The 19,414-nt window shown below is 39.9% G+C and overlaps 1 protein-coding gene across 2 annotated transcripts in view; it reads left to right on the top strand.

The window, feature by feature from the left end:
* spon1b (spondin 1b) overlaps positions 1–19,414 on the top strand; it is a 298,589-nt gene that overhangs the window by 248,005 nt on the left and 31,170 nt on the right. For both annotated transcript variants that reach the window (XM_060927069.1, XM_060927070.1), the window contains exon 11: positions 8,992–9,177. In XM_060927069.1, the coding sequence (XP_060783052.1) occupies positions 8,992–9,177 (186 nt within the window). The remainder of the gene's footprint in view (positions 1–8,991; positions 9,178–19,414) is intronic.

Consider the following 19,414-nt stretch of genomic DNA (forward strand, 5'->3'; position numbering starts at 1 on the left):
TCTGGTGGTAATTTGCAGCCCTTATAAATTAGGTGCCGTTGCTGTCTGGATGATTCAGCTGCTTGGAACGAAGGGATAAAGGAATGAAAGACAAAACTGGAGTTGGATTGTTGTTGAGGTCTTTTAGAAACTTTTTGAAATGCCACCTTGAGGTTCAGTCAGCTAATTGGAGGAAACAAAAGGAAAGATCTGTGAGAGTCTTCAACACCTAGCATCTAATAGATGAACCTGGATTGTAACTCAGTGACAAACAGGCTAAAGTCTCCCCATGAGGAAGGAGAGATTACGCAACTCGGCAAGCTTTTATGTTTGATGGAGTAAACACAATGCGGAGAAGAAGCTTTTATTTGTCTCATATACATTTCATTTCAGTGAAATCCCAGCGTATTAGGAAGTTGAGGTAAGAGCATAGGGTCAGTCTTGATACAGCGCCCCTGGAGCAGTACAGGTTAAGGGCCTTGATCAAGAGCCCAACAGTGGCAGTGGAAGCTCAACCTTCGATTTTCTCATCAGTAACCCAGAGTCTTTGACCACTGAGCCAAAAAAAGATCATTTAAAATGTTATTTAAGTGATTCCATATTTACAAATAATTTGGACACACCTTCTAATTCAATATTTTTCTTTATCTTTATTAATTAAAATACACTTCATGCTTAAAGGTCCTGACTGCAAAGTTTTTACATTTTTTACAGTGCATGGTATTTTCCTCTGTCCCTCAAAAACAATATCATGTGAACGAGATGTGATCATTTTGATCTACCGAGGGTCGCTTTTCTCCGTTTTGGGACCACTTTCCTCCCTCTCAAGGTAAACAGTATGAGTACGGCCCTACGGAAACAGGAAACAGCTGAACGTGAGGTGCTTTAACTAATTAGTATAACCATGGAACTGCATCACACCAAGATGGCGACGTGCGTAAAACATCATAACTCTGCATCAACCTCAGAGAGCCTTGAGTCGCAGGGATGTAATTTGTGGTTAACATTCACGAATAGATCCGTGAAACAAAAGACGAATGTATCTTTTCTCTGTTACTGCATTTGTGTTATTGTCACACCATCCTTCTCTATAAGATCAAAACATTAGGTGTTTAACTCCATACTCAGACTCACCAATCCAAGACAAGCGCTACAAATACTGTATTTCGTCAGATTTCACACCTGTTTGATTCTTCAGTCGATTCCAGCAGTCAATATGTCCCTTCATGAAAATTCTTCCAGACAACCTTTTGGTTTCCATCACTTTTCTGGCGCACTTTCCAGCTGATTCGGTTTCATATTTTCCTTTTCTTTTCCGCCGGCTTTTAGCTGGCTGGAGAGTCGAGTCCGCCATGTTTTCCCACGCTGACTTGTTTTGGTTAAAAACAGGTCAGACACGCCCCACGGTGGTCACGTGATATTGATATTGTTGCTGGCTTGCTTCAACAACCTCCGTAATCGTAAAATGCGGGACGCTTTTTATCTCGGCAAAACATTTACGCAGAGAATATATGGTATGTGCAGCAGCACAACTCCTTAATTTCAAGTCAGATCATTTTGAAACTGGGCGGCACAGTGGTGTAGTGGAAAGCGCTGTCGCCTCACAGCAAGAAGGTCTGGGTTCGAGCCCCGTGGCCGGCGAGGGCCTTTCTGTGTGGAGTTTGCATGTTGTCCGCGTGGGTTTCCTCTGGGTACTCTGGTTTTCCCCCACAGTCCAAAGACATGCAGGTTAGGTTAACTGGTGACTCTAAATTGACCGTAGGTGTGAATGTGAGTGTGAATGGTTGTCTGTGTCTATGTGTCAGCCCTGTGATGACCTGGCGACTTGTCCAGGGTGTACCCTGCCTTTTGCCCGTAGTCAGCTGGGATAGGCTCCAGCTTGCCTGCGACCCTGTAGAACAGGATAAAGCGGCTACAGATAATGAGATGAGATGAGATCATCTTGAAACTCCAACAGCAATAGAAATAGAAAAATACAGGTCCAATCGTTAAGACATTTCGTCCAAAGCCTTTTTCATACACACTATCAATTATTTTTTATTTCAGCTATTTGTTTGAAAAAAGGAGGAATTCTCAATGGAATTTGACTGAAGCAAAACACATTTTTGTAAAGCAAATGAGTGCCATAGTACAAGCGCTTCAACACTAAAGAGCGTACTAAGGGGGGGTAACAGGACTCCCTAAAGTGAATGACGCATGAAATGGAATGACGAATGACAGGTAGTAAATTTGAACAATAAATGGTCCCTTGTCATTCAGATTCTTACAAATGGAATAACGATTGAAATCTTTAGTTTTAGACCTCCCTAGGATAAGATAAGTGGGTGCTTGGTGGGATATCAGCTTTTACAAATGGAATGACAGGGTTTCTATATGTATTGACTTACTTTGAGCTAATGTTGTCAGTGATATCACCTTTTACAAATGGAATGATAAGGTTTTTAGGTGGAATGACATACTTTGAGGTAATGTTATCAGTGATATCAAATTAACAAATGGAATGACATTGTTTCTAGGGTTAGGGTTAGGTTATAGGTGATATCACTGGTAACATTGCCTCAAAGTATGTCATTCCACCTAAAAACACTGTCATTCCATTTGTAAAAGGGGATATCACTGATAACATTAGCTTAAAGCATGTCATTCCACCTGGAAACGCTGTCATTCCATTTGTAAAAGGTGATATCACTGATAACATAACCTAAAAGTATGTCATTCCACTTAGAAACAATGTCATTCCATTTCATGAGCTGAAAGCATGTCATTCCACCTACATTTCAATCGTTATTCCATTTATAAGAATCTGAATGACAAGGGACCATTTATTGTTCAAATCACTAGCTGTCATTCGTCATTCCATTTCATGTGTCATTCACTTTAGGGAGTCCCGGGGGTAACCATGTCGGCCCATGCCGTTTGCTGACCCTGGGATGAGTTCACGCCTTTGTCATTGCAGGCTGCTCGCTTGCATGTCTATATTTCCGACTGGATCATATTAAATCTTCAGTGCTCTCGCAAGGGCTTTGTTCGCAAATACCGGGCCGAGGCGTGAGCCTACCGACCCGAGACCATGCTCTTTCGAAGGGGGAGGCTTAGAGGGAGGTGCCCGTAAAATTTGGCTTTGCTGTGAGCTCCGTTCCATCCATCTGTCCATTATCTGTAACTGCTTATCCTGTGCAGGGTCACGGGCAAGCTGGAGCCTATCCCAACTGACTATGGGCGAGAGGCGGGGTACACCCTGGACAAGTTGCCAGATCATCACAGGGCTGACACATAGAGACACACACACACAACCATTCACACATGCACACACTCACATTCACACCTATGGTCAATTTAGAGCCACCAATTAGCCTAACCTGCATGTCTTTGGACTGTGGGGGAAACCGGAGCACCCGGAGGAAACCCACGCAGACACGGGGAGAACATGCAAACTCCGCACAGAAAGGCCCTCGTCAGCCGCTGGGCTCGAACCCGGACCTTCTTGCTGTGAGGTGACAGTGCTAACCACTACACCACCATGCCGCCTATGAGCTCCGTTGGGCAAGTTATTAATTTTTGAAGCTGTCTGGATCATATTAAATCTTACGGCATTTGCTTTACAAAAATGTTTCCCGCTTCGGTCAAATTCTATTGAGAATTCTTCTTTTTCTAACAAATGAATACCTGAAATATAAAATAATTGATAGTGCGTATGAAAAAGGCTTTGGATGAAATGGTCATTGGATGAAGTGTCCTGATCCCAAATAGAATACTTTTGCCCAGAATTCACCTTTGCAGTCAGAACCTTTAAAGTAATGATGGACATCGTTTCTCTTTACTTTGCTGAGTGGTTCTTGATATAATATGGATGACGACAGTTGTAGTGTTGAATAGGGCTATTTACTGTATTTTTATTATTTACTATTTACTGTTTGATCTCAAACGCATTACAAAGACAAGAAACTCATCCACTAATTCATTTTTGACGGGGCACAGCTGTTAATTGAAAAGCATTCCAGGTGACTACCTCATGAAACTGGTTAAAGCAGATATGCAGAACCTTTATTTTTAAATAAATTTCTGAGTGGATAGTATCTCCATCCTTGACTCTTGTATGCTGCATAATTGGGAATAAAAAAATATATATTTTTTAGACTTAAACTCAACCACAAAGTTGGCATTGGAGCTTCCCCGCTGAGCCAGCCAGCCCTGAGTGCGTGATGTCACGGCGGTAACTGGTTTTAAGGCCAAGGCCTTTGACAGCTATAGACCAAAGTCATTTAAATAAAAATTTATGGTGAAAGTAAGAAATACCGTTACCGACTTGCTCAACTAAGACTGATTTGACTTCATTGGTTGTGGGTTGACTCTCATTAAAACAGGATCGATGTTATAACTTATGCAGCATACATGTACATGCGTGCATTTTCACTGATAAAACATAAAAGGCTAATTAAATAATCAGATGAACTGAGACAATCACATTCTGAAGCAAATTAAATAATCTCTTACAGGTACCTTAAATACACAATACAAGTTACATGTATTAATCTAAATGCAGGTAAACAACATGTTGTTTTTGTTGTTTTGTATCCAAATGAGAGTCGGAGCTTACCCGTCTGTGTTCTTGCTTCTTGAAGGCCGATCTTATGACCGATTGTTTTGAAACAATCTGACTTTCAGTTGTTCGTTCAGTTCTCCATTCATTCGCTTCTTCCATGTAAGGGCGAGATGGCAGCAATATCCAGCAGAGAAATCAGACGGCTACGCCACTCATTCTCCATTTTCTCCATACTGAGCACTCCGCCATTACTGCTCAACTCAGGCAATTATTAAAACCCGGGATGGGACGTCACCGGTTTTAGCAACAACTGCGGGGAGGTCACTGCCCAAGCGATATGTCCCGTCCTGTTCCGTCCCAGGTTTTACCAACAACCCTCGACTCACACTCTGGGAGAACTGGTGCAACTGAACTTACTTTCCTTTTTTTTAAAAAAAAAAAAATACTTTCCTTTTCTTGTAGTTTTATTTAATTGTTGGTCGTGCACCCTCTTTCAATACGGGCTTATGGCCAATGATCCTCAACAGATCAGAGGTCTCGTACAAGTCTTCAGTAAAATGTGCAGAGCAGAGGAGAGACCACTTCGTAGGCGCCCAATGTGCCCGTGAACTTCTCGCAAAACGCGTCCAAATCTTTGCAGTTTGAACATTCTTGGGCCATGATTGCAATGTAAATCCACCTTCTGTCATGTTGCTGCACCGGCCAGCGACATATCTACGTGGCATGGCGATAAATTAGCTCAAAATGGAGGATCGGAGTTGCAGTCAGCTCTGTGTTTTAGTATAGCGGAAATGGCGATGAGACCGATAGACTTCCTGCTGTGACGTTACGGATGTCAAGGTCATTCACTCAGACCGCTACCTATATAAATCACTTTAATTGTAAAAATTAATATATTACATATATTGTTAACGCTTAAAACTATTCCTGTGCCGTTCTTGAGGTCTCAAGAAATTTATAAACGAAAGTGAGGCCATGGTTCTGTGTATCTGCTTTAAGTACAGTGCATACAGCCAGTTGCTGCTCGACACCCCCCTCATCAGCCACCAATCAGGAATGATGGCACAGTTTTGGTGGCTAAGGCGGTACTGAAATCCCCAGCACCATCAGCAGGTTAACACCACCAGGGGATGTCTAAGATGCAAATTCATGTTGTTGATACATGCCTTCTCCAAGCTTTTGACCAACTCGATCCTTGATCTGCTGTCAACTGAAGGTGTTTAGTTGCCATTCTAAGCTTGCAGCGACTGAGGCCAAGGTGTGAAAGAAAAGTGGAATGTCATGGAACGTCCAACAAAACCACGACAACCAACTTCCACAGGCCATACTGAGCATACCCAGTTATTCTCAACACAGGTGGCACAAAGATCCTTGTATCTTGCCTTCTTACGCTCAAACGCTCCGTCCAAGTTTTCCTCCCACGAGACGGTAAGTTCAACCAGCAGCATGCTTCTGGCAACATTCGACCAAACGACCAGGTCTGGCCTCTCATTAGTAGTAGCAATATGGCTTTATCAAGATCAACTGCAACCTGCCAGTCAACAGCTAAGGTAATGCCAATAGTGTGTAAAGCATTATCAACGTAAATGCTGGCTACTTTGAAGAATCTAAAAAACAAAACATATTTCGTGGGGTTTTTTAAACACTTTTTTGTTTACCACATAATTCCATCTATATTCCATGTGTTATTTCATAGTTTTAATGTCTTCAGTATTGTTCTACAATGTAGAAAATGCAGAAAAACATATGAATGAGTCGAGTTGGGGTGTACAAACTTTTGACCAGTACTGTATATATAAAGGTAAAAAAAAATTTTCAGATAAATAACTGAAAACATTAATAAAATGTCCAAAAGCTACAATATTTTCACAGTTACATTTGATCTGTAATCAGAACCATTAAGATCCTTCAATAACCTACTAATATAGTATATGGACACAAGTGTTTTACTGGGAAATATACCAACCATATTTTTCCTTCGAGCTCCATCCAGGACATGGAGAACCAAAACCATGACAAAAATCTCTATATGTCACTCGTGAGCAAATCGATGAATCGTTTTGATAAATTTGGGTGCTTTTTTTTTTCCAGTGTGTCAATATAATAAAAAGAAAATCACACGTTGGCTTGAAGATATGAAGTTTATATTCTTGTGTTGAAAAACTTGCATTTTTCAAACGAAATACATCACGGATCTAAGTGACATATTTAAATAATATTGGCTGGCTTTTTTTCATGGTATATCAGATATCTTCCTTTCAGCTAGCATGATATTGAACAAGTTGAAGACGAGTAGCTGAATGGAATATATCTGATAGACCATGAAAAAAAGCCAGCCAATATTATTATTATTATTATTATTATACATACACATTCTCTTCATATCAGCATATTGGCATTCTCGAAGACCAACACTAGCTTACCCGCAAGTTGACGCCGTTAGCGCGGCAGTGAAGTCACCTACAGCCGGTGTAGCGTTCATCAGTAGCACAGACTAACGACCGAGAAACTAAGATTTCTGTCTCCAGACGCTTCGTCCATGCTGCACGCTCACTACAGCATTTTTCACTCAGACTTAAATATTCATTTCCCTGTGTAATTTACTTCGTTGCTTTTAAAATCAACATCGACAGCTACACACAATGGAGCGATCTGACAGCCAAAATTCTCTCAAAATCTACCGCTCTTAATGAAGCAAACCTGGCGGCCATGTTTGTTTACAAATTGTCACAGTTGCTCGCTAGCGCGGAAGTTTTATATCTCCAATGTGTCTCTTTTCCAGTTTTTTGATGTCCGTTGGTATGTTTTTCTCTTGTAAATATACGTGAAAAATATCTAATGAAATTTTGGTAGCCTTTCAGGTGTTTAACGCATCTTTAGTTTCAGTTTTTAGTTTATTTATTTACTGCTTAATTATAGCATGGCTAATCCTAGCAGTAGCACTGGATTAGCCTTGTCTTCTAGCTTTCCCGGCCGACAAAGAAATGATTCTGTAGATGTGCAGCAGAAAAGTTTTATCATTGGATATTCGCATGAGCTCTGGTGTGTGACGTCGTGTTGTCTTGACAATGTGTAATATTGTTACAATATTGCACGCTCATTCTCCATTGGGTAGAGTGGCGTAATACATGTAAGACAGGCAATATGATAACAATATTGTATGCTATCAATAAACCCACTAGAAGGGAACAGAAAACGTTTTTATTCCATGGAAAAAGTGTCCTGTATGTATAATAATTCCTGATATGATGTCACTCCCAGTGTTTTCCTGCTGACTAGACGTGCATTATCAATATGAAAATTCTTTTGTGTGTGTATATATATATATATATATATATATATATATATATATATATTTCTTTTTTTTTTTGTGGATGTGTCCATATAATATAAAAAAGATAACATTACACGGTGGTGTGAAGATATGAAGTTTATCTTCTCATGTTGAAAATATTTCATTTGTTTGCTTCACTCACTCACGATATATACATTCACAACTCGAAGATAAATTTCATATTTTCACACCACCATGTGATATCCTCTATATTAATGTTTGTCTTTCATTCTTGAAACATTCTTTTCTCAGAGGCGTCCTTCATTTCTATCATTTATATCATTTTCATACTCCGAGGCTCGTCTCGAAAATGAATTGGAGCAAATAATTTGGAGCAAAATTTCAATTCTCGAATTTTCTTTTTTCCCCGCTTACGCTTTAATTTCTGTCTCATGTTTATTTCAAGTCCCTGTATCCACCCTTCCAACCATCAGTGCTTAAAGTCCCTAATTCTGAAAGTGAGGAAACTGGCACGAAGCCGCATCAGCAGGATCAAATTCAGAGGAAATTAAATCAAATGCATCAGACAAACCCCATAGCAGCACAACCTGGATTTGATTCGACTGTCATCACAGCACAAAAACATTTTTATTGATAGTGGAAGAGATCACCCTGTCAGAATTGGCTCATCATTAAGCATTCATCTCGCGATCGCACATGGTATATTGGGTGCAAATCTCATGTATGTCATCCAAGTTACACCGGCACATTTATTGCTCATTAAGCAGACGCCTCCAGCCAGAATAGTTTTATACTTTTATTTTCCATACCGAACTGTCAATTATCTTTCATCAGAAATATTCATGTAGGTCACTTTCTTTCATTTTAACTTTCTTGTTAAAGGCAAAGTGACTTTTTTTTGCGGGGGGGAAAAAAAAACATTTGGAAACCTTCACTTGCAGTGTTCATTCCTGACCCGTGTAATTTAGTTACTGATCAAGTTGGCGGAAAATTGGCTCCAACCCCAAATTCTGTTAGCTCTTATCTTCTGTTCGCTTTTATTTGGACCAGTCCCAAATAAAAGTCACTTTATATTGTGCATGTTAAATGCAAAATGCAAACTGTCATCTCTACACAGGCACTCTACAGATTTAGCTTCATCTGGAAGTAATAATTCACTTCTCTCTCTCCACAGGAGACAACACTCCAGAGACGTGTATCTACTCGAACTGGTCTCCGTGGTCGGCGTGCAGCTCATCCACGTGTGCAAAGGGTCTACGCATGAGGCAGAGGATGCTGAAGGCTCAGCTCGATGCTGGTGTGCCGTGCCCTCACACGCAGGACTTCGAACCCTGTATGGCACCTGGCTGTAGCGAAGAGGGTGAGTGCAGGTTAAACAAACACACACACAAACACAAGTGCTCAGGGCACGAAAGCCAAGTATGTGAGGCTGAGTCATCGTCGTACACTGAGTGTACTCTTACACGCAGATGAAGATAAAACAGGATAGGAAGTTCTAAGGAAGAATTGCTGAAGAAAATTAATCATTGCTGTACCAATGACACGTATTTATTTAAAGGAGAACTGAAGTAATTTTTAAACTTGCTTTATTTCTATTTTAGCCGTGTTGAATTTAGTTCGTTTGGTCCACGGCAGGCGTCGCTTATCCATGCGATCTTCACGAGACTTGTGCGAGACTTCGAAACTTGAAGTGTCAGCCAGGTGTCAGTGCCGCCATTTTAAAAACTGTTTTCCAAACAAAATATTGCACAAAAACGAGTTTAAATGACGATTACTGCCTACTTTTTTCAAACTTTCCTGATTGCTATCAAAACAAAACAAACTTCCGGCTTGATTACATCAGCATTCGAAAAAGGGCGCGCGTGTCTTTTGACAACATTGGCAGATGTTGCCCCGTGTTCGAAATCGCTCCCTACTCACTATATAGGGCACTATATAGTGAGGACACCATTTTGTAGCGGTGTCTGAAACCTTAGTGAGAATTATTTACACCCTATATAGTGCGCTCAAAATATCCCACAATGCATCACGAAAAGTAGTGTACAATGACGGTCAATAACCAAAGCAATATATCCCATCATGCATTGTGGTCGCGCTGAAGGAAATCAAATTAAAAGTCTCAAATTTGATTTAATAAAAGGCAGCGGCAAAGAAGAAAGTATTCAGCCTTGATTTAAAAGAACTGAAAGATGCAGGTACTTTGTATTAATTAATGTCAGAAATACACTCAGTATAATATGGATTTATCACAAAAATGCGTGCATGTGTTTATTATTTTGAAAACCCACCAGCTGACTGATCTGGCACATTTTAATTGCGCGACAGTAATGATGTAAATACCAGTGTGATGGAGTAGTGTCCGAAAGTGTTTTTTCATTTTACCAATGAGCTCGCTATATAGTCCTCTATATAGTAATTCCCTATATAAGCCTCGGTCACAACCAGCCATACGTGCTCCTACGGCCGGTCTACGTGCAAAAAACGCAAGAAACGCACGGAGGGCGCGCGTGTGACATGCTGATTTTCGAGCCATAGACTGGCCGCAGACCGGCCGCAGAGGTTCTTTGTCATGTCAAACAAACTCTACGGGCGCTTACGTTTTTTTCAGGTTGCAAGACAAACTTACGGCCAACATGCGTCTTTCTCCATGAACAAAAAAACCGCAGCGATTTGGGAAACACCAAAAATCGCACGGCCAAAAAATCGTACTGTACGTCCGGTTGTGACCTAGGCTATAGTGAGTAGGGAGTAGTGAATGAGAGTGATTTCAGACACAGGAAATATTGGCAGATGTTGGTCACGTTGATTTCCGCTGTACGTTTTACTTCTGTCCTACGATGTCTCGCACAGGTCTCAACGAATCTCGTTTACAGCCATTGCTTTGACATATGGACTGATGTATTACAGAGCATATTTCAAACACTCATAACTTGCTATAGCAGTGACAAAATAGCTGTCAAAAAAGCATTACTATATTTAATAAAATGAGATAAATAGAATTTTGTGAATAAAAAATTTGCCTTCAGTTCTCCTTTAATATTTGTTCATAATACCCAGAAGGAGTAATGCTCTCAGACTTTTGGACTTGATTGTGTCTAAGCGCCTGGTCTTGTATGGCTCTGAAACATTGCCAAAATGAAGTGGACAGATTTGACTGGATAGAAATGTTGTTCTGTTGTCACTTTGGTTATGTCAGGGTGCAGGGGAGAGCAGGTGTTTCGGAAACTGGAAGCCAAGTCCAAATCGGTAGACAGAAGATATAGTCAGGGTCGGGCAAGGGTCGGTCAATGTACGAACAGTATATCAGAGGTCAGGCAAGAGTTCAAAGTCAGAAAATCAACAGAAAGCGGGGTCACAGAAAGTCATGAACTATAATCAAAGGCTTGGTATGATCAGACACGAGGACACAGAACAATACTTCGCAACCTGAGTGAGTGTTTTGTGAGCTTATATCGAGGGGCGATGACTGGAAAGATGGGATCCAGGTGCACTTCCTAATATTCTGGAGAGGAGGGGCGCTATGGGGCTTGGGAAATGTAGTCCGGAGCGGCCATGTTTGGATGCTGCTCCGAACTTAGATTTTCGGTATTATTACTGACAGATTATCAGGTTCCTGCATTACCTACAATGCTGTTTAACCTTGTGGGGTCTAAAGGTATTTTCTGGCACTCTAATGATTTTGGTATGCTCTGATTTTGTTGTCAATTTCAACAAATCTAAGCAGCATTTTCAAAGTCATATGACTTTTTTTTTGTATTCAGCACAAGTTCAGCTACAATAATATCTCTGTAGTATGTAATGTTATGATTGTACTTAAAAAAAACAGATAAATGAAGATGTTGTAAAAAGCAATTTTACAACTGTTGGAATGTGTGAAAAAAATATGACCTTACCTGTTCTGTCGAACCATTTTGGTGACTTGAGGTGATTCTGTTCAGTCTTAAGCCTCGGTCACAACCAGCCGTACGTGCTCCTACAGCCGGTCTACGTGCAAAAAACGCAAGAAACGCACGGAGGGTGCGCGTGAAACGCACGGAGAGCGCGCATATGATGTGCTGATTTTTGAGCCGCAGACCGGCCGCAGAGGTTCTTTGTCATGTCAAACAAACTCTACGGGTGCTTACGTTTTTTTCCAGGTTGCAAGACAAACTCATGGCCAATCGCGTCTTTCTCCATGAACAAAAAAAAAAAACGCAGCGATTTGGGAAACGCCAAAAATCACACGGCCAAAAAATTGTACATCCGGTTGTGACCTAGGCTTTAGGAATATATCGAGCACAAAAACTTAAATCTGCTTCATGAGTTGGACAATTAACTGGCCATCAAAAAAAAGTCCTATTGTTTTGGGATAAAGGGTTGGCAGTGGGAGGGGTATTCAAAGAGAAGAGTAAACATTTCCATTCCATTCAATGAGAAGAGTGAAAACCCCTCCCACTGCCATCTCTTAATCCCATCAGATGAACTCTTAATCACATCGGGTCAAGTCCCAATGGGTAAGATCCTGTTTTTTCACACGTTCCAACACAGTTCTAAAACTGCTTTTTCCAACATCTCCATTTATCTAGTATTTGACTTTATTTTGGTATTTGACTCGATTCAATGTGTCTTGAAATTAACTCTTGTCCTATTTTACTCAGTTCAGAGCCACAACCAACTCTGTTACACAATTACTCTGTAATTTTGCATCCACTCCAACTCTAAATTTTACTCTCTAAACTCAAAATCGAGCAAAATTAACTATTTTCGAAGAAAATACTTTTAACTACTGAAAAACTGCTCAGTCATTTTACCTGTGTATGCACTACAGCGCACGCATATCAACCGATCTGCCTCGTTCTTAATTGCAGGTGACGTACAGTACAGTGCAAAAGTCTTCGGCACATGTAAAGAAATGCTGTCGACCAAAAATGGCTTAAAAATAATGAAATGTTTCAACATTAAACAAATACTATAAACAGTAAGCAGTAAACCATAATAAATGAAACAAAGTCAATATTTGGTGTGAGACGACCCTTTGCTTTAAAAAAAAAAAAAAATAGTAGTCTCAGGTCCAATGAGTGCAGTTTTATGCGGAAATGAGCTGTAGGTTTTACTGAGCATCTTCCAGAACCAGCCCCAGTTCTTCTGGACACTTTGTCACACTCGCTTCTTCATTTTGCTCCAAAACCCAGCAGCCTTCATTATGGTTTCTTTTTTAATCTGAAAAGTGTTCTCTTATGTAAATGTAATATGTTGCTCAGATACAAACATTTTTTTCCCTGTAACATTTAATTTTGTGCTGTAAAATCGAACGTTTGGAACTCTAAAATGCTTTTGTTCTGACTCAATAATGTAGAAGTCATAAAATAGAAATCTATAAGAAAAAGTTTGTCTAAAAAAAAAAAAAATAGGGGGCCTAAGACTTTTCCACAGTACTGCCGATATGTAATTAGAATCGAGAATGAAAAAAAAAAAAAACCAATAAAAACTTTATCTGATTCATGGATGGAGATTGAATTTAAATGAGAACATGTTCATTTTTCTGAAGTAAATATTTTGCTCCTATATATATATATATATATATATATATATATATATATATATATGTGTGTGTGTGTGTGTGTGTGTGTGTGTATCTACTGTACGGTATATATATACCAGTGAGTGTTTAGTCTATGTCTGTTTCTTATCTAGAGTGTTTATACTGTTTATATTGTTTATTTCATTTATTCTGTTTTTATTTATTGCATTGCCTGTTTGCACCGTGGGTCAGAGAGGACTGAAATTTCATCTGTGCTGTATGTCGTGCATGTATAGCATATTTGACAAAGTTGACTTGATATGCTATATAGAGGAGGAGGATCCTGGTTAGAGGAAACCACTGACATCAGGTTTAATGTGTGTCTTCTTCCTATTGCAGTTTCTTCAAGACTCGGAAGTGTGTAGTGTGTTGCACATCAGGTCCACACATGAAAAATCTCAGCATCCGCCAAAACAGGATAGTGAGAGGAGAGGAGAGGAGAGCGAAAGAGAGAATTGGTTTTTTTGTTTGTTTTTTTGTTGTTGAAGTGGTTTGACAGTTGAGAATAAAAAAAGTGTTGAGAGTAAAGTGTGAAGAAATTGAGAATGAAAGAAAAAAGCTTTATAGGAGACACTTCATGAGCGTAACTTTAGATTGGGTTCATACTTTTATCAAAAACTTTGAGTCAAACTTGTTTTAATAAGGTACAGATACAGAAAACTTTAATTTAACTTTTATCAGTCGTCTTGTACGGACGGAAAGTTGTCAAAAGGTTTGACTGAGGTAAAAGGTTGTAAAGATTAGATTTGGTACACACACTTTAAATCTCAGCCCATTTTGTTTTCCTGAGGTTAAAAGTATTAAAAGGTCCCGGTCTGCTCTGGATTAAGATGACCTTCCCTGATCTTGATTGTCAGTACGTTGTGGATTGTCTTCCCACTCCAGGGCAGAGAACTGATTTACTTCTTGCGAGCAAAGAAATTCTGAGGCTGTTTGTCAGAATGGTGTATAATTTACAAGGATTAATGGGAAGTTTTCACCTTTGACTGAACCTTTGGCCAGAGATGTAGTATATGAGGGTACGGACCACATGAATGCAGACAGTGTGTATTTCTCTCCATGTCTCTGCTTTTCTAAAGAGATAAAATAAGGTAGCTGCTGAATTGTAAAAAGGAAAAACAGCTTATTCGATGCAGCTGATTGCAGAATTATAGGGGAACCGGTCAGTTTTCTAGAGGCATATTAAAGCTATATCCACACATACACACTTCAGTGCTATTAGACTCATGATACATAATCCCTCGGCATTTTCATTTCCAGATTGTAATACTACAAAATCTGCAAAAGGTCAACAGTTCAGTACGTATTCAAAGTACTCTGTATCCACCTGGACCAAGCTTTCCACCAGAGACCAATATAATTTTTCAGTGAAAAATATATTTAGGCAGTGGATTAAACATAAATCAAGTTTTATATTCCAAACACTTTGAGTACAGATCAAAGTAGCTTCATGCTATCACAATAAAATAGAGCGGCGGCTACAATTATCGACACCTTAACGATCTTTTGACCATTGCAAAAGTACTAAAGACTTTCAATACGTAAATTGTGCATGGATAATTACTCAAACTTCCACTGGGGGAAAAAAAAAAGAGTTGATTCCTGATTACTTAGCGTATCAGATCACGTGACACCATTCCACAAGTACTGACACCTTTGTTCAATTATCAACACCATTCCACAATTATCGACATCTAGATTATTATTTATTTTTAAAAAATAATCGGTATGTGGTATTAAGTTAACAAAATTTTTATTTAAAATTTGTTTTACATAGACTTATATTTTGTACAAAATATCTTTTATAGAAATATATTGATGTCGGTGCTTACATAAATGAGGAAGTGATTCTAATGTTTGTAAATAAATGAACTGATAATGTTTAACCTGCGTCAGAAAATCTTTTTGTTCCACTTTCTACCCACTTTCGAAGTATTTCATAGATCAAATTTTGTTACTCATTCGATGTTGTTTGTATTAATTTCTAGTTTTGTAGTTTACCAATAAATGTCAATGAGCAATTGACATTGTAACCACATGAAAACCCAGGTCAAAGGTCGCATGTCATTCCTCGAACCAAAATATAAAATGTCTACTGATATTGTAATATGTGGTAGAGATTTACAACAAACTGAAAAAAAAAAAAATCAGAATGGAATAGAAAAATCTGAGTATTTCCAGCATGTAATTTTTATATGCCAGGAATTTAATTCTGGTCTAATTCTATTTATTGCAATAGGATTCCAAATACTCTACAAACATTCCATTCTGTTATGAATCAGAAAAAAAAATTATTATAAATCACAGCACTTTTATTTTCTGAAAGTACTTCATCTACTTCAACAATGTTACACAAAGCTCGATCCATAACAGTTGTAAATGTCCCTTAATTCCACAGGGTGTCGATAATGGTGGACACCGGTGAAAGTGATCACTATTATCTACACCTCACGTGACTTCTCAAACACACGTTTAGATACAAAATGGCGACTGTCAAATGAAAGAGTAAGAAACAAAGTAGGTTTCAACAAGGAAATCATGAAATATCAGCGACTTTGGTAAATAAAAACATGTCCATGATCTTTCCACCATGTTTACCTGCGATGATGACGTCCGGGTTTTCCGAAAAATTGCTGATCGTGCTGAAAAAATTCCATCTCAGGTAACGAGCTGCGTCATCAGACGACAAGATCAAAGGGCGAGGCGGGTCTTCCGGTTGATTAATTAACCAACTGAAACTCACCTTTGTAAAATTGTTTTTTATTGGTAAATCTGAAAAGGTGTCGATAATTATGGACTGTCCATAATTGTAGCCGCTGCTCTAGTTAAAAAATCTGGAACACAGAGATCATATTAACATTACATTAAATAGCTGACTAGCGCTAGCATTGATATTATTCACATTTGTAAATCTCATCTCATCTCATTATCTCTAGCCGCTTTATCCTGTTCTACAGGGTCGCAGGCAAGCTGGAGCCTATCCCAGCTGACTGCGGGCAAAAGGCGGGGTACACCCTGGACAAGTCGCCAGGTCATCACAGGGCTGACACATAGACAACCATTCACACTCACGGTCAATTTAGAGTCACCAGTTAACCTAACCTGCATGTCTTTGGACTGTGGGGGAAACCGGAGCACCCGGAGGAAACCCACGCGGACACGGGGAGAACATGCAAACTCCGCACAGAAAGGCCCTCGCCGGCCACGGGGCTCGAACCCAGACCTTCTTGCTGTGAGGCGACAGCGCTAACCACTACACCACCGTGCCGCCCTACATTTGTAAATATGCCAGTAGACATTTATAATAACCTATCAGTCAGGTTAGTTTGTGTTAACTAGCAAATATCTGACAAAATTCTCTCAGTAATCCTTAACTGAGACTAGCCAGTTAACTCATGCTACCTAGTTGACTAGCGTTGTTAGAGATGAATACTTTTGAAAGAAATACTGTTGTCAGCTAATCTTAGCTAGCTAAATAGCATGATGAGGAACTTGTGATGTTTCTGAATATAGCTTTTAAAAATTCTTTTCAAAAATCCTGTCGGCTTCATGGTAGCTAGTTGACTAATGTTAGCAAGGAAGATTATGAATATTTACAAATATGGCTTGAAAATCCCCTAAAAACTCTGGTCAGTTTAGCACTTTAGCGAGGTGACCATCATTAAAGGAGAACTGAAGTCATTTTTAAACTTGCTTTCTTTCTTAATTAACATGTTATTCAATTACGTTTTCTGTTTTAGTAACCTTATATCGTGACTCGTATTGGCAACTAATTGTAATTAAATATTATACTTATCGGCCTATTCGGTTTTTAGCCATGTTGAATTTAATTCATTTGGTCCACGGCAGGGGCGGCACGGTGGTGTAGTGGTTAGCGCTGTCGCCTCACAGCAAGAAGGTCCTGGGTTCGAGCCCCGTGGCCGGCGAGGGCCTTTCTGTGCGGAGTTTGCATGTTCTCCCCGTGTCCGCGTGGGTTTCCTCCGGGTGCTCCGGTTTCCCCCACAGTCCAAAGACATGCAGGTTAGGTTAACTGGTGACTCTAAATTGACCGTAGGTGTGAATGTGAGTGTGAATGGTTGTCTGTGTCTATGTGTCAGCCCTGTGATGACCTGGCGACTTGTCCAGGGTGTACCCCGCCTTTCGCCCGTAGTCAGCTGGGATAGGCTCCAGCTTGCCTGCGACCCTGTAGAACAGGATAAAGCGGCTAGAGATAATGAGATGAGAGATGAGATGGTCCACGGCAGGCGTCACTTATTCGCGCGATCTTCACGAGACTTGTGCGAGACTTCGAAATGTGAAGTGTCAGCCAGGGGTCAGTGCCGCCATTTTGAAAACTGTTTTCCAAACAAAATATTGCACAAAAACGAGTTTAAATGACGATTACTGCCTACTTTTTTCAAACTTTCCTGATTGCGATCAAAACAAAACAAACGTCCGGCTTGATTACATCAGCATTTGAAAGAGGGCGTGCATCTTTTGACAATGTTGGCAGATGTTGGTCACTTTCCCTGTGTCCGAAATCACTCCCGACTCACTATATAGGGCACTATATAGTGGGGACGCCATTTTGTAGTGCTGTCCGAAACCTTAGTGAGGATTATTTACACCCTATATAGTGCATTCAAAATATCCCACAGTGCACCACAAAAAGCAGTATAGAACGATGGTCACTAACCAAAGCGATATATCCCATCATGCATTGTGGTCGCACTGAAAGAAATCAAATTAAAAGTCTCAAATTTGATTTAATAAAAGGCAGCAGCAAATATGAAAGTATTCAGCCTTGATTGAAAAAAAACTGAAAGCTGCAGGTACTTTGTATTGATTAACGTGGGAAATATGCTAAGCATAATGTGGATTTATCACAAAAATACGTGCATGTGTTTATTATTTTTGAAAACCCACCAGTCGCCTGATCTGGCACGTTTTAATCGTGCGACAGTAATGATGTAAATAACAGTGCGGCAGAGTAGTGTCCGAAACCGTTTTTTTTTTTTCATTTTACCAATGAGCTCACTATATAGTTCTCTATACAGTAATTCTCTGTATAGTGAGTAGGGAGTAGTGAATGAGTGAGTGATTTCGGACACAGGGTTGGTCACTTTGATTTCCGCTGTACGTTTTACTTCCGTCCTATGATGTCTTGCACAGGTCTCAACGAATCTGGTTTACGGTCATCGCTTTGACATATGGACTGATATATTACAGAGCATATTTCAAACACTCATAACTTGCTATAGCAGTGACAAAATAGCGATCAAAAATGCATTCCTATATTTAATAAAATGAGATAAATAGAGGGCGGCACAGTGGTGTAGTGGTTAGCGCTGTCGCTTCCCCGTGTTCTCCCCGTGTCCGCATGGGTTTCCTCCGGGTGCTCCGGTTTCCCCCACAGTCCAAAGACATGCAGGTTAGGTTAACTGGTGACTCTAAATTGACCGTAGGTGTGAAAGTGAGTGTGAATGGTTGTCTGTGTCTATGTGTCAGCCCTGTGATGACCTGGCGACTTGTCTAGGGTGTACCCCGCCTTTCGCCCGTAGGATAGGCTCCAGCTTGCCTGCGACCCTGTAGAACAGGATAAAGCGGCTAGAGATAATGAGATGAGATGAGATGACTCGAGAATCCGGTCAGTGATCTTGTCAGCTTTGTTCATGTTAGTAAACTGTTATCAAAAATATTCAGGCCCTCTGGGCCGAGTTCAGTATTCAAGGCCGAGGTCACGGTATTTCACCATATGGACCGACCTTAAGCTGGTAAATAATATATGTATTTTTTTCTTTACCAAATTCTAACAGAAAACGAGAGCGCCCGAAAGGGAAAACCGAGCAGAGACGCCATTTTGAATCCTCATTCACAGCTGTAATACAAATGGCTTCCTCCTCGGTATACAAGTGCACTTCCATGGCAGGAAAAAAAAAACTACATTTTGCCACCTATGTAGTGCCCTATTTATACAAAATTGAGTCATTCAGGATTCAGCCATGTTTTTGCCCGGCGTTAGCAACAGTTAAAGGTTTTTTAAATAATTTTTTTTCTT

Source organism: Neoarius graeffei, chromosome 8 (assembly GCF_027579695.1).
Source record: "Neoarius graeffei isolate fNeoGra1 chromosome 8, fNeoGra1.pri, whole genome shotgun sequence".
In the NCBI taxonomy this organism is placed as follows: domain Eukaryota; kingdom Metazoa; phylum Chordata; class Actinopteri; order Siluriformes; family Ariidae; genus Neoarius; species Neoarius graeffei.